Here is a 16,797-nt window from a genome sequence, read left to right as displayed (position 1 = left end):
GACTTCTAGATCTTCACATCTTTCTTGGAGTCAATTATTACAGTTCAAATGTTTTCAATTTTATTTTTGAGCACACTATGGAGAAACTTTGTGCCAGCTCCTGTGTTTGTATCCTTAAAATTCATACTATTGCTTTGTGCTCTGACATTTTGTTACCAGCATATTGTTTCCTTCTGTTTGGATGGAAATTGTTTGTAGGTACAAACAACTCTGATGTAACTGCACATGGTGTGTACCTTCAAGGTGGTCGTAAAAATTGGGCTATTAAAACACAAACTACTTTCAAATTGTATGTAGAAATATCCTTTGAAAGAAGAGGAAAGATAAGCATCTAAAATAGCCTCTTTTAAAGGGTATATCTATTTTATTCCATTCCTTAGTTGTCTTGACTTGATCCACTGTATATTTCATATTTAAAACTTCATTGCTAATAAAATTTCTCATTGAATACATTTTTCTAAATATTTTCACTTTCCCTTTTCTCTCTGTAGGTGGAAGAAATTGTTGATATAGGAGCATTTGCCCCGGAAGACATTCATGTACCTAAAATCTATGTTGATCGTCTGATACAAGGAGAGAAGTTTGAGAAGAGAATTGAAGTAAGTAGCTGAGCTTCTTGGTCACAACATATTTCAGCTTGGGGTGTATTTTAGAATTTACAGGGTTTTTGCTCTAACCACCAAGTCTTAGCACTGAGAAAATAGTGTGAGAAAGATCTGGCAAGTTTTGCTAAGGACTAGAGCTTAGGCAGGTACTTAGGTAGTTAGTACTTAGGTGGAGACCTGAGAATTGACACTTGTTTCTTATACCTCAGCCTCTTTGGTTCAGCCCCTGAATAATTTAGAGCAACTGCCTGTAGTTCTGGATGGCTTTAATGCAGTTGAAAATTTGATGAGAAATTCCACTTCATTCTCATTCCCTCTTTCAGTTCTGCAGACACAACAAGGGGAACACCTAGACTAAGAGCTGACTTTGACAATTAGATACTTTATTTTCTACTGCAGAGCTAGCTTTTGACACGGGCACATAGGCTAGTCTCAGCCCCTTTTGTGCTGTGTATTGAATTACATTACATTGCAAAGGTCCTGGAACCTTTCTTTCCTTTTCTTTAATCAGGAATTTTTTTAGCCAGTGGCATTTCTGGTGTGAATAAAAAAATGTCAATAGCTATTAAAAATTGCAGCAGTAATAGTCCATCGCTGAAAACATCCAAGAAAATGATGATTATGCAATTGTTCTTCTCTGTTTCTGTTGCTTTGCCTCTCTCAGGCTATGTCCCTATATTTATTTTGGTGATGTGACAATGCACTTGAAGTGCAAGCGAAAATTCTGTATTTCTCCTGTGTTGCCATATTCTGGAGTTGGGAATTATTCGAAACATCATCAGAAGAGTTGGTGGAGGCGAAGATATATGACACAAGTTGAAAAACATCCTGGGACAAAAAAAGTGCAGAAAGGAATTGTAATAATTATTTTTTGTTATTAAAATCAAGTCACAAAAGTCCTAGAAAGTCATACAAGGCCTTTTCTCTGAATAAACTGTTTTATGATTGTTAAGGTTCAAAAGGTGTTTTTTTCCTTCCGTCTGTTCATTCTGCAAAAGCATATTGCATGTTATTGAATATTTGACTGGAAACAGATCTGTCAAACCTCTTTTTTTTTTTTTCTTTTCTTTCTCTGGGCATCTTGTGTTAGACTGCAATTAATGACCTGTTTTCTTCTTCTGAATGGCTGCAATATCTCACAGAAAAGCTTTTACCTTTCATGACAGAAATCCATTTTGCATTTGTTAAACTGCTGTTCTTATTGGAGTTTGGCAGTGGATGAACAGATGATTCTCTGTCCAGGAAAGACTTTTATACAAACACCTGGTTTTCTTTGGCTTGGCTGCATAATTGAATTTACCTACCTAGTCAACTGCCCCTTCCCTATATACTTAAGCAAAAAAGGAAGTGAGAGGGAGAAAGAAAAAAAGCTACTATAAACTGTACATCAAAGCTGTAACAGGGATTAATTTTGTTTGTGCAAGTTTGCGATTCTGGCAGTGGTGTCTCTCATTAATAGAAGTATAGGAAGGAAATGGCAGATTTTTTTACTCTTCCATAAAAGCTTATATATGAAGGAAGTGGCTGTACATATGAAAGCATTGAGTATAAGTGGTAAAAGGAGAGATGGGGAATAAAGAGAAGGTAGTCTGTCATAATTCTTACTGGCTTTAAATAGCAGTTTCTGCCTGATTTGGCTCAGATGCGGTCCCTCTAGTGCAAGTCATACTTTTTATCCAACCTTCTCTTTGCCACAGAGAAGCCCTCTGTGATTGTTCTTACTTTTCTGTGAAGTAAAGTGAAGCAATTCTAGGGAAAATAGCCAAGGCATAAAAAGAAAGTTGCTGGGAAATTCAAGGGGATTGATACTGTTTCTGACCACCCAAGAGGAAAGTGGCTCCCAACATCAGGAAGAAAGACACTGCAAAAATTCATCTGCTTGTGGTGATGAACAGAGGATAATTTTGCCTGATGTGTTCCTTGTGGTCTGAAGTAGGAGAGGATGTGAAGACATATGGGAGTGCAGGACATGATGTTGCCCAGTGCGGTTTTATATGCATGGGAGAGATGCGCAAATAACATGGATCTGTGTAAACAATAAATTACAAAAATAGTCTTACAAACTTTTGAATGTCATGGCATTTTCACCTATATGTGATTTAGCAAGCATCAATTTAAGGTCAGAAAATCTCAGGAAATAACTTCAGGCAGATTTATGCAAGATTATACAGATTTATGTTTGAAAACTTAGTTGCTTAGCTCCCAGTATCTTTAGATGGCTGGCATTTGTCTGTCTCATGCATATAAATTTAGAATAGTAACACTGAATTAAATGAATGCAGAAAGAGAGCAGTATTGGTATTTTAGGCTGACATTTTACAAATCTATTTAGGTACCTCTGGGGTAACGAATCTCAGATTTGCTAGTATTTGCACTAATGTTTGGTGCCGCCTTAACCAGTTGTCCTATGTGTCACGTACTCTCTCAGCCTTGGCAATACAAAGAAATAACTTTTTGCTCTAAGGCTATCATTGGGGATATTTAATGACTCCATCGACTTAGATAAGCTTGAACTGGTAGAATGAAAGGTCATTTTTTTTAGAAGGTGGATAAATAACATTATTCTTAGGCGAAGTATCTCAGTGCAATCATAAACCAGGCTTTTGTGTCTTGAGAAGCAAGCATCTGGATTCTAATCTTTACTTATGATTACTCCTTCTTTTGCAGCGCTTATCAATCCGAAAGCCTGAAGACTCAAAAGCCAAACAAAAACAAGGAGACAATGTGAGGGAGAGGATTATCAGACGGGCGGCTTTAGAGTTTGAGGATGGCATGTACGGTATCCTTCAGCTGTGCTATAGGTTAAAGCGACGACTCACTAGAATAACAACCGCAGCTGTTTTGCTGAAGACAAGTTAATTACCCATGCTCATTGTTTGTCTTTCTCAGAGCCTCTCTCATTTTATTAACACCTTTTTGAAATAGATGGGATGTTAAGACATGGGGTACCTGGAGATTTTATGCAGGCATACCTGGAGAGTTTGTTAGCAGTTGAATGTTTTGCAAGAATTTCTTGAAAAAGTTACTTATGTTGCAGATGATGCTTACTTTCACTGTGGGGTTTTTATCACGTAAAGCATTTGACAGATTGCAATTAGACAGTCCAAACTGCAAAATAATTCATCACAAATATGAGGCAGCTAACTAAAAATGAACATGTTTGTGCAGAGAACTGTTCTAATCTAATAGTACAATGATAATTTTAAATTTATTAGTTTGCAGTAAGTGTGTTCCTGCTTGTGCCTTAACCAATTCTCTTCAGCTAATCTGGGTATTGGAATCCCACTGTTGGCCAGTAACTTCATCAGTCCAGACATAACTGTTCACCTACAGAGTGAAAATGGAGTCCTGGGTTTGGTAAGAATATATCTTGGTCACTTACTGCAGTACACTTATCAGCAGTGGCTGGATTTTATACCCTGCCCACTCCCAATTACTCAAATATATGCTATATTGCATGACCATAAAATTCTCATTGTGGTGCGGGGAAGTTTTTAAGGAAATGCTTATTTCAGGATTATAGGGCTACTTTGCTAATTATTTTCTTAAGTACATGTTCTGCTGGAAGAAGTCAGAACCTTCTGTAGCTTGCAAGACCTTGTAAGCCTTACCAAATGTAATTTTAAACAAAGCTTAAAGTTAATACTATTTTCATTGTCGTATGGCTTTATGAAGTTGCATCTACATACCATTTTCTGAAAAATGTCTGTCACTTTGGTTAAACACAAAAAACCCCCAAAAAACAAATTAAACAAAACCCCCGCTTCATGGATATTTACTAATTTTAACACCCTCTAACAATGTGTCCATCATTGCTGATATGTTACTTGGTGTAAATTGTGGCTTGTATTGTCAGGGATGTTGTTCTGCTAAATATTAAAGCAAACATTTCTGTGATGATCTGTTTTCAGTAATAAGCATTGGAAATAATAAAGCTGTTATGAATTGTTTCTCAAAGGTATTTTAACATAAAGCTGAGATCTGTCTGTGTTGTTGTCAGGGTCCTTATCCACTTGAAAATGAAGTTGATCCAGACCTGATTAATGCAGGTAAAATCTTTTAAATAAATTTAATTTATGGAAAATTATTATTCATTGTTAATCTAAAAATTTTGTTTTGATTCAGTATTTGTACCACAATCCCTGTTCTATTTACATATAGATATTAATGTATTTGTCTTCTTTTAAGTGAATGTTGTTTTTGATCAATGGAGATGTTTAATACTCTGATTAGAGAGCCTATGCTTTGATGCATTTTAGTAGCTACTGAAGGAAACTCTCCTTCAGGCCAGGCAGTAAAGGGTCAAATCTTTGTGAGATTGTTTTGTGAAGCCTGTATGCGAATATGGATTTGTTTTTCTGCTACTTTTCACCTTGTGTCTCCTAGAAAATGCTTTTCAATGATTCATGTTTGGGACATGTTTTAAAATGTCCTGTGTGTAACAGCCTGGTTTATTCCGGGCTAGCGAGTTGCCAGGAATGCAACTCTTGCATTTGGAGAGGGAGCGATAGCCAGGGCAGGGGAAAGAGGTCCCCAGACAGGCCCTGGCACGCTGGAGGGCTCTGCTGCGGGCGGCTGCTTTTGCCACTTCAGCGGGGGGATGCCAGCCCTCACGCTCTGTTTTCGCCCAGGTGTTTTGGGGCATTTCACCTCAGAAGCAGCCACGCAATGTAAAAACTTCAGCTTTCTACAATTTAGTGCATCTGCCTGGTTTCTGTTTTCTTCATGGAAAGTTGTGCCTATGTCTGTTCTCTGCTTCCATGTAAAATTACACCTATATGTTGCATTGTGGCAAACAGAAGTAGGCCTTGGCATCTTATAAATTCTCATTGATGTTAGTGATATAGGTTATAGACCCATAGCTGACATCTTAGAGTTGTTTTTTTGTATGGAAAACCTATGCATTTTATATTTTATATTTATGTATGTACATACACATATATGTATGTGCGTGTACATGTGTATCTATATAGACAGTGCCTTTCTCAGCCACTGTTATCAAGTACAATTAAACTGTGAGAAGACAAAGGACATGAAGCACTGATATCAAACAAGCTTTTAATTCAATATCAGAGTGCAGTCCAGCAATTGTTCACTGACTTGAAACGTTTGCTACCTGGCTTAACTAACCGATACCATTACCGTACTGCTATGTTATTGCCCCGTTTCAGTATTATGTTTTCAATAAGGGGTTATTTAAGGCCATCTTCTGATTTGAAATAAGAAACTATTAAAGAGTTGAGTCCAGAATTTCACCAGTAGCAAGGTAACTGTTGTGGTACACTGGATGAAGGAAAATGTCACAGGCACATGAGAGCTATGTTAATGGTTGAAATGAAATTGAGTTGTTTTGTTGTTTTATTTTTTTAACAAATTATTGAAGGTGTCACCAGAAGGAAAGAAGTATTTAGAATAAAAAACATTTAGTATAAGAGGTGAAATTATTTGCATGCATGCTAGAACTTAAGTTCTAATATGGTTGCATTACAAATGAACATGTTAAAAGAATGACGATGAAAAAAAAGATCCAAGAACTTGATCTGAAAAATCACTTGTGCTTTTATATGGATGTCAGTATGATCTTGAATTGTTATTTATGGTTGTTAAATGTTTTTGAAGAGATAATCTTGCAGGGAAGAAGCTAATCCAAGAGGTCAGAATGCAACATAAAAATCAGATTATTCTAATATTGGTAATTCAGTGTTAAGCCTTCACATCTTCTTCTGATGCTGCCATAGACAGGACACAGGATAGGTGAACTTCAACTCTGCCACAAAAATTATTATTGTTATCATTGCTGAAACATTCAGAAACTGCTAAATCCCACTGACACTTAGTTGGATTAAGACCATTCTAGGTGCTTTCCAAACAAATTTTTAAAACCATGTGAAGAAAACAGAAACTAAATGGCAAATGAATAGGATTTAATTCTGCTCGCATTCATCTACTTCAGTGGTCCAGTATCAGCCCCCAAAGCCCACATTTTCAAAATATACTCCTGGTATGGGCTTTTGCCAAATTTTTATCTGCAAATGTAATTGTATTTCTCTGAAATATGTATGGGTTTTTTGTTTGTCCCATTTTCTTAATGTCTCACATGAAGTTTATCTTATCTTCACTGTAGTTGAAAGGCAGACTTCTGTCTTACAGCAGAAGTATTTGCAAGTACTGACTTCCTGAGAGCTTTTTCGTGATGTGGGTAATAGGGTGCTTTCGTTATGTTATTCTGTGGTCCTCAGCCTGTGTCTCTTTCTTCTCAGCATTGTGTTGTGGTTTAACCCCAGCTGTAAACTAAGCACCACGCAGCCGCTGGATCACTCCTCCCCCCTGCTCCCACGGTGGGATGTGGAGGAGAACCAAAAAACCCCAAAAAGGTGGTCAACGAATGGGCAACCCTATCATTAAAAACTGTATCAAACTGCTTCACAATTCATTATGATTGATTAGGTTTACATGTGACATAGTGAGTGTAATCAGGTCCATAGCTGTACAGAATCCAAAGGAATTTGATAAAAAAATCTTATTTCTTGGTTAATATCTGCAACATCATTTGTCAAAGAGATAAAATACAAACATACTATATCTTATGTCTTTTACAGGTAAGGAGACAGTTACTGTTCTTCCGGGTTCTTCCTATTTCTCTAGTGATGAATCATTTGCAATGATAAGAGGGTATGTAACAACACAAACCCTGATCTTTTGAAACATGAAAAGTACAAACTGATTCCGTGACTGAACTCAATAGCAATTCTTTGAAATGTGGTTAGCATTTGAACAACCTGTAAAATGATCATGCACTTAATCAGTGATGGTTTATAGAGGATTAGGTCTAGCCATTGGAGAAAGAAAAACACTGTAACTAATAGATACTGTAGTGATGTTTGTGTCTACCACCACCTGGCCATATATAAACACATTTATAACTGTGTTTTAACAACTACTTTTTGGTCATTTCCAAGTATCTAATCTGTACTTGCACTCTGTGTATTCTCTTTGCTCAGCTTGCAACTGTGAGCCACATTCCACCTCCCTAATGGAAATTCACTATCTGCACCTGTTTTTTGTTTGGTTTTCGGGAAGGAGGTTGGATGCAAACAAACACTGAATCCTAATGGCTCTGAAAAGATAATGAGTGCATGTAAATATGTGAAGGAGTGCACTTAGAAGTGTGAGTTCAGAGCTGATTGACTGTGCATGCAATTAACCAAAAGCAGACAGAAGTAGTACCATTTTTGAGGCTCGGTAGGCAGACAGAAAAATTTGCATCAGTGATACCATCTAGAGGGGAAAAAAACCCAACTACACATGTGACAAAATGGTTGCTACCTCTGTGTTATGCCACCATTTTTATATTGATGTAATGAGAAGGTGAACAAAAACTTGTTAAGATTTGTGGGCTGTTACTTGAACATGATATGCTAACTACACACTTTCTGTTGCCAGAGGCCATGTTGATTTGACAATGCTTGGAGCTATGCAGGTGTCTAAGTACGGTGACCTGGCCAACTGGATGATTCCTGTAAGTAGCTGTTTGTACTACTGTCAGTGCGCTATATTTAGGATAATGTAAACATAGCTGAGGGTCAGGCAAAGGAGAAAAGGGCTGAATCAGAATGGGGGTTGTGAAGCTCAAACCATTAAAAGAGAGGCTAAGTGCAGCTTTAAGGTCATCAGGTTTTCTTGTGTACTGCTGGCACCAAGCAATCAATTATCAGGAGTCAGCCCTCTAAATTATGCTTGTGCTAGACATTGTGAAAAGCTAAACATGATTTATGTAAGCCTTTTTCCTTCCTCTTGGGTGTATGCCTTTCAGATGTCACTTTTTTTGCTGAGGACTGATGATTTTTCATGAGAGTGACAACTTGTACATGGAGCAAGAACTTGAAGGAAGTTGTAAAATAGCATGTAGCTCATCATAAAATTATAAAAAAAGTCTGCATTATTTTTCTCAGTGTTCCTGTCAAAGGATCACGACATTGCCATTTTGAATACATCTAGAAGGAACCAATACTATTGTATTTATCCAAATAGTCCTACAGGTTTCAACCATAGAAATATGAGATAATCCCAGTATTACTTAAGCAGCTGATGACATCAAGCTATTCTTTGAACACAGGTTATGTTTTAACATTAAACAGCATATGCATTTTTCACATGGTTTACAAGTTTGATATTTTCAACAGCTTTCAATATGGTACTTTCTGATATGGTTGGTATCAGAGATGTCTAGAAACAAGTTTTCAGTTTAGCGTGGTTTAAGGTAATGAGACATATTTCTATCTGTCTGAGCACTGCTAAAGGTCTTAGGAGAGTCTTTGAAAACTGAAACCTGGGTAGAGGAAGAAAAATACCCAAGTGAAGGTACTGTCTCTTGAAGAAACATTAGTTGATCCCAGCAGTCGTTGTGACTTCTCCAGCAAAAGTTGTGGAGCGGTGACGAGCATAGCTGCTCCCCTCACCAGAGAGGGGACAAAGACAGGGTCTGTACAGGCACATGTGGGAGGAAGGGTTATTGGAAGGGCTATTCCAGTTATCTGTGTGATTGATTGTAGGGGATATGAAGGGATGAAGTCTAGGTAGGAATATGGCACATAGAAGATAAATCCATAAGAAAACAGCCTTCCTTAGATGTTCTCACAGCAAAACCTGGGTTTATAGTTGCACAACTGAGGATAGACGGAGTAACGCTGGCGAGATCTTTTCAGACCCCACTCATAGAATTGCTAGGTTTTTCAAGACCCTTTTCTATTCACAGTGTCATCCAGTTAATATTGTGAAAAACAGGGTCTGAAAATTAATGCTGCTGTAAGTGCATCACTCTGGGATCCTGTGTGTGCTCTTAGAATCATAGAGTAGTTTGGGTTGGAAAGGTCTTTTAAAGGTCATCTAGTCCAACCCCCCCTGCAATCAGCAGGGACATCTTCAACTAGATCAGGTTGCTCAGAGCCCCATCCAACCTGACCTCCAATGTTTCCAGGGATGGGGCATCTACCACCTCTCTGTCCAACCTGGGCCAGTGTTTCACCACCCTCGGTGTGAAAAATTTCTTCCTTACATGTAGTCTCAATCTGCCCTCTTTTAGTTTAAAACCATTACCCCTTGTCCTATTGCAATAGGCGCTGCTAAAAAGTCTGTCCCCATCTTTCTTAGAAGCCCCCTTTCAGTACTGGAAGGCTACAAGAAGGTCTCCCTGGAGCCTTCTCTTCTCCAAGCTGAACATCCCCAACTGTCTCAGCCTGTCCTCATAGTGTTCCAGCCCTCTGACCATTTTTGTGGCCTCCTCTGGACGCGCTCCAACAGGTCCATGTCTTTTGTGTGCTGAGAGCTCCAGAGCTGGACAAAAGACTGCAGGTGGGTCTCACCAGAGTGGAGTAGAGGGGCAGAATCCCCTCCCTTGACCTGCTGGCCACGCTGCTTTGGATGCAGCCCAGGAGACGGTTGGCCGCCTGGGCTGTGAGCATGCACTGTCGGCTAATGTCCAACTTTTTATCCACCAGTACCCCCAAGTCCTTCTGGACAGGGCTGCTCTCAATCCTTTCATCCCCGAGTCTGTACTGATACAGGGGTTGCCCCAACCCAGGTGCAGGACCCTGCACTTGGCCTTTTGGAACCTCATGAGGTTCTCACAGGTCCATTCCTCAAGCTTGTCCAGGTCCCTCTGGATTCTTGTGCTGTTTTATGTCTTTTGATAGAACTCTGTGTTTTAAACATAATCTGAGGGTCAGATATACTGTAGGAGTCCAAATGCAACATGCATTAAGGTAATACTGGTTAGCTTTGCATTGTCCAATTCCAATTTCTTTTTTTTTCCTTGAGTTACAAGGATTTGTCACTAGAATGCAAAATAACAAAAACAACCTCTATGGAGGAACCCACACACAGTTTGTAATATAAGGGATAAATCAAATTACAGCTTTAACTCTAGGTTTGCTGTTTGACCCAAGGCAAAAGTATGATAGTGTAAGTTTTTAAGGAGCTGAAACCTGGGGTAACTAAAATTGGAGTTCACCTGATTTATCCATGACCCTGTATCTCAAAAGTATGATAAGTCACCCAAACTCTAATTGTATATTTTAAATAGCTAACTTTAAGAAACTTACATTTAGTAAATGCTATTTTTTTTCAGATGATTGACATAAGTAAATGTAAGTAATATACACTGTCAGTCCAGTGCTGCAGCTATATGTCACTGAGAAGCTGAGGGGGATATTTTTTCCTTCATTTCAGTCTTAAGAACTACTGTTCTTTTTTACTGGAAGTAGCTCTGGTTTTGTGCAAGCACTTCCTTTGCATTAACTTCTGCCTGCTGTGATGTATTACACAAGTAGAAATTACTTGCTTACATAATGGACTTTAAAAGTTATTCTGAATTACTACATTATCTGTCAAAATTTTGAAGATAGAGCAGAAAAAATATTTAAAGGTAAATTGTTAGAGTATAAACTCTTTTTTTTTTTTTTAAATAGTACTTAGAGATTTTCTTATAGGCACAGTTCAAGATTATTTTAATCTATGCATCTTCTTATTTCAATTTTCAGATAAATCCTAGGCTTTGTTTCGCTGGGTTTCCCTAGACTGACATTCTCTTTACACTTTTGCAAAATTTCTTTTGCAGTGAGTTTGTATTTACTTGTGAGTAAATATTCCTGATGACACCCCATAAATCTAGCCAAGAGCCTTTCCAATCCGCAATCATTCCCCTTTGGTTACTTTGTTTTGAGATCTATTGGTCAGATGATTCTTAATCTGCTTTATTGATGTATTATTACTATTCTACAGTACAGATTTTAAAAATGGGATTAACTAGCATGGAGGCATTCAGATCTTCCTGCTTTTCCTGTAAATAAAATGTTATGTTATCGTCAGTTAAGTTGAATTATAAGTGAGATGCATCTTTTTTTAGTCGCAAGATTTGTGTGGGTTGATACGAAGATCAACTTTGCTGAAAGCTTATAGTGTAAGGAAACTAAGCTGTATTTTATTATAACATTTTTCACTTAGCTTTGTGTTTAGACTTGGTTTAAGTATTTTTTATACGCTGCAGCTTTTGGGTTCTTGGATTGATGGTATTCACCACTATTTCAGAGGCAAGTAATAACTCTAAATTTTGTGTTATGACTAAGTAGCAATGTGAAGCTATCCTTTCTGTCCCATAAGAGCTTGATAACACTTGAGCCCTATTGCGTGCATGTCAGTATTTACTTGCACATATTATTAGGAACTGAGCTAGGGAAGACTCACTGCAATAATTACAGCCCTTTCTTCGCTCCTATCTGCTAATTTCTAATAGAGGGGAAAATCCCATGAGTAAAGGAGGAAGAGGGTGAGAATAATTTAAGCACATGCAGTAAACAATGCTGTTTGCTTAGGCAGAACTTACTTCCTAAACACTGGCATTTATTGGTAGTTTTATTCCATTAGGCACTACTACTTAATGGCTTTTTACCTTCCTCCCTTTGGTATTTCTCCAACTAACAAGAGGATTTCGGAGAAGGGAAAGGAGAAGGAGATGGCAAATTTCTGAGGACCCCTGGGAATGGAGTGCAGCTGGGAGAAGGTGGCCAAGAGAGGTGGAAGAGAAACGTGGAGATCACGGCCATGGAGTAGGGCAGACAGGCCAGAGTAGATGGGAGCCCGTGGCTGCTGGGAGCTACTGGATGGAGCCATGTTTCACTTTGTGAATGAAGGACACAGTATCTGACCTATTCGTGTTTCTCAAGCTACAGTCTGAAATTGCTGCTAGCAGGGCAGCTTCACTGCATCCACAGAGCAGCAGCATGCACATGCTCCCTGGGAAACATGCAGCCATGCAGGTCTCAGGCGAGTGCCGGAGCCTCTCACTGGTAACCGGAGGCAGCAGCAAGAGCCGCTATGTGAGCTGTGACCGGGTGGATGATCTGCTCGGCCTGGGGGCAGAGCTACAAAAGGAGGTAGGAAGGTTAAGGAGCATCAGGGAGTCGGACTAAGATATGGACTCGAGGAACCATGCTGCTCTGCCCTCCCTGAGGCAGAAGCAGGAACAACCACCAAAAAAACCCAACATTAAGGGGAACCTGCATCCTCCCCCAGCCAGGCTGAAGGCAGCAGCATAAAGCAAAGGAGTGAATGGCAACATATCCACGCTCAGGGTGGCAGATGAACCCCCTCCTTGCCCACCTCGCCTCCTCAGGTGCCTCTGTACAACAGGTATGAGGCTCTGGATGTGGAAGGCCAGTCCATGGATGATGTGGATGACCTTGGAGCTGTCAAGGTCAGAAAGGCATATCCCCCACATCATGACCACCCCCAGAAGGAAGAAGAGATGGGTTACAGTTGTAGGTGACTCCTTTCTGGGGGGAACAGAGGGTCCAATATGCCAGACAGACCCTCCTCTTAGGGAAGTCTGCTGCCTCCCTGGGGCCTCGGTTAAGGACATCACTAGGAAGCTCCTTAGCCTGGTGTGGCCCTCAGACTGTTACCCATTAATGCTCTTCCATGTGGGTGGTGATGAAGCCACAACACATACTCCAGGGGTGATCAAAAGAGACTTCAGGGCTTTGGGACGGTTGGTAAGTGCACAGGTTATTTTCTCCTCTCTCCTTTCATTTGTGGGCAGCAACATAGGAAGAAACAGATGGGCCCAGTCTATGAATACATGGCTCCGTGGCTGGTGTCACCACCACAATTTTGGGATTTTTCAATAATGGGGCAGCCTACACGGCACCTGGCTTGCTGGCATCAGATCAGATTCATCTTTCTCAAAGGGGGAAGAGGGTCTTTGCTTGCAAGCTAGCAGAGCTTATTGACAGGGCTGTTGGTTCGGGGCAACCCCCATTGTCAGTACAGGCTGGGGATGAAGGGATTGAGAGCAGCCTGCCCAGAAGGACTTGGGGGTACTGGTGGATGAAAAGCTAGACATGAGCCGGCAATGTGCGCTTACAGCCCAAGAGGCCAACTGCATCCTGGGCTGCATCCAAAGCAGCACGGCCAGCAGGTCGAGGCAGGGGATTCTGCCCGTCTACTGCGCTCTGGTGAGACCCCACCTGGAGTCCTGTGTCCAACTCTGGAGCCCTCAGCACACAAAAGACATGAACCTGTTTGTTGGAGAGGGTCCAGAGGAGGGCCCACACAGGGATCAGAGGAATGGAACACCTCTCCTGTGAGGACAGAGTTGGGGTTGTTCAGCCTGGGGAAGAGAAGGCTCCAGGGAGACCTTATTGCAGTCTTCCAAGTCTTTAAAGGGGGCTTCTAAGAAAGATGGGGACAGACTTTTTAGCAGCGCCTATTGCAATAGGACAAGGGGTAATGGTTTTAAACTAAAAGAGGGCAGATTGAGACTACATGTAAGGAAGAAATTTTTCACACCGAGGGTGGTGAAACACTGGCCCAGGTTGGCCAGAGAGGTGGTAGATGCCCCATCCCTGGAAACATTGGAGGTCAGGTTGGATGGGGCTCTGAGCAACCTGATCTAGTTGAAGATCTCCCTGCTGATTGCAGGGGGGTTGGACTAGATGGTCTTTAAAACACCTTTCCAACCCAAAATGTTCTATGATTCTGTGGTTCTATGTATCAGAGGCTGGGCATAGGTCAAAACACAAGAACTACAGAGATGTTTTCCTGTGACACCAGGGCATCTGTCTTCTTACTATGCATTTCTGAACATTCCTTACCCATTAAGCAGCGCTAGTAATATAACTGCTGATACAGCTGACGTGCTGTACTAGCAGAAATACTGTTGAACCAATGTTGGAGGATCTCTGCAGCTGAAAGTCGATGAATCTGAAAGAGCAAAATGGATGAAATGTCTGTGATACCACATTTCATTAGGCACAAACTTATAGGTGAAAAGTAACTATGAAGCATGTCATTAATGAGAGGGTAGCATACTCAGGAGGACTACAAGGATATTGAGAGGTTATGGAGGGAGAAACTGAGAAGTGCCAAAGCCAGACTAGAACTTTGTCTGGCTACTGCTGTAAAAGGCAATAAAAAATAGCTTAGTAACAAAAGGAGGTCTAAGGAGAATCTCCATCATTTACTGGGTGCAGGGGAAATGTAGTGACATAGGATGAAGAAAAGGCTGAGGTACTTAAAGCTGCCTTTGCCTCAAGAGGCAATTTGAACCAGTTGTTCTCCAGGTACCCAGCCCCCTGAGCAGAAGACAGAGACAGGGAGCAAAACGGAGCCCCCATAATCCAAGGGGAAATGGTTGGAGTCTTAGCATCATAGAATCTTCGGGTTGGAAGGGACCTTTAAAGGTCATCTAGTCCAACCCCCCTGCAAGGAGCAGGGACATCTTAGACCACACAAGTCTATGGGGCCAGATGGGATCCACCCAAGTGTACTGAGGGAGCTGGCAGAAGTGATCAGCAAGCCGCTTTCTATGACTCACCATCAGTCCTGGCTACCCAGGGAGGTTCCAGTTGAGTGGAAGTTAGCAAATGTGACACCCATCTACAAGAAGGGCTAGACGAGGATCCGGGGAACTACAGGCCTGTAAATCTGACCTCACTGCCAGGGAAGGTTGTGGAACAGATCATCTTAAGTGCCATCACACGGCACAACCAGGCGATCCAGCCAGTAAGCATGGGTTTATGAAAGGCGGCTCCTGCTTGACTAACCTCATCTCCTTCCATTACAAGATGACCCACTTAGTGGATGAGGGAAAGGCTGTGGATGTTGTCTACCTAGACTTTAGTAAAGCCTTTGACACCATTTCCCACAGCATTCTCCTGGAGAAACTGTCAGCTCATTGCTTGGATGAGTGTACTCTTCACTGGTTAAAAAACTGGCTGGATGGTGGGGCCCAGAGTGTTGGGGTTGAATGGAGTTAAATTTAGTTGGAGGGCGGTCACAAGTGGTTTTTCCCAGTACTGGGGAACTGGCCAATACTGGCCTTAATATCAGAGTCACTTCTGTTTCATATCTTTATCAATGATCTGGATAAGGGGATTGAGTGCTCCCTCATGAATTTTGCAGATGTCACCAAGTTAGGCAGGCGTGTTGATCTGCTTGAGGCTAGGAGAGCTCTGCAGAGGGATCTGGAGAAACTGGATCAATGGTTGAGGACAATTGTATGAGGTTCAGCAAGGCTAAGCGCTGAGTCCTGCACTTGAGTGACAACCCCATGCAACACTAGAGGCTTGGGGAGGAGTGGCTGGAAAGCTGCCCGGCGGAAAAGGACCTGGAGGTGCTGGTTGACAGCTGGCTGACCATGAGCCAGCAGTGTGCCCAGGTGGCCAAGAAGGCCAACAGCATCCTGGCCTGTATCAGAAATAGTGTGGCCAGCAGGAGTAGGGAAGTGATTGTGCCCCTGTACTTAGCACTGGTGAGGCTGCACCTCGAATCCTGTGTTCAGTTTTGGGCCCCTCACTACAAGAAGAACGTTGAGGAGCTGGACATGTCCAAAGAAGAACAGCAAAGCTGGTGAACACAAGTCTAATGAAGAGCGGCTGAGGGAGCTGGGGTTGTTTAGCCTGGAGTAAAGGAGGCTGAGGAGAGACCTTATTGCTCTCCACAACTTCCTGAAAGAGGTTGCAGCAAGGTGGGTGTCAGTCTCTTCTCCTAAGTAACAAGCAACAGGACAAGGGGAAATGGCCTCAAGTTGCGCCAGGGGAGGTTTAGATTGGATATTAGGAAAAATTTCTTCACTGAGAGGGTTTTCAAGCGTTGGAACAAGCTGCCCAGGGAAGTGGTGGAGTCACCATCTCTGAAGGTATTTAAAAAATGTGTGGATGTGGCACTTAGGGACATGGCTTAGTGGTGGACTTGGCAGTGTTAGGCTAACTGTTGGACTCAATGATCTTAAAGGTCTTTTCTAACCTAAATGATTCTATGATTCTATATTCTGGATGAAGGCTGAGGTACTCGATATCTTTGCATTAGACTTTAGTGGCATGATCTCTATGGCTAGTGGTAGAATTTGGGGCAGGGTGGGTGGTACTCGTGGTAGGAGAGGACTGAGGACTGATAGGTAAACTGGAAATGTATGTCCACAAGGGCAGACAGGATACATCCAAAGATGCCAAGGAAACTGGCAATTTCCTGAACCACCAGGCTCAAAGCCTAGTGGCCAGCAGTTCAGTTAACAAGCAATGGCCACAGGGATGACACTGGGACTAATACTATTTAACGTCTCTATTCCCTACAAATAATAGAAACCAAATGCAATTTTGAGGAAGAACATTAACTCTAGCTTTGTATATTCTTCTGC

At 41.3% G+C, this 16,797-nt stretch overlaps 1 protein-coding gene across 1 annotated transcript in view; it reads left to right on the top strand.

Annotated features, from left to right (window-relative positions):
• OXCT1 (3-oxoacid CoA-transferase 1) overlaps positions 1-16,797 on the top strand; it is a 105,739-nt gene that overhangs the window by 63,942 nt on the left and 25,000 nt on the right. The window contains exons 8-13 of the mRNA XM_082013454.1: positions 492-599; positions 3,273-3,384; positions 3,868-3,962; positions 4,606-4,654; positions 7,205-7,277; positions 8,049-8,124. Of these exons, the coding sequence (XP_081869580.1) occupies positions 492-599; positions 3,273-3,384; positions 3,868-3,962; positions 4,606-4,654; positions 7,205-7,277; positions 8,049-8,124 (513 nt within the window). The remainder of the gene's footprint in view (positions 1-491; positions 600-3,272; positions 3,385-3,867; positions 3,963-4,605; positions 4,655-7,204; positions 7,278-8,048; positions 8,125-16,797) is intronic.

The sequence above is a fragment of the Phaethon aethereus genome, assembly GCF_964289735.1.
Source record: "Phaethon aethereus genome assembly, chromosome: Z".
Taxonomy (NCBI): Eukaryota; Metazoa; Chordata; class Aves; order Phaethontiformes; family Phaethontidae; genus Phaethon; species Phaethon aethereus.
This window is presented reverse-complemented; position numbering and strand designations above follow the sequence as displayed.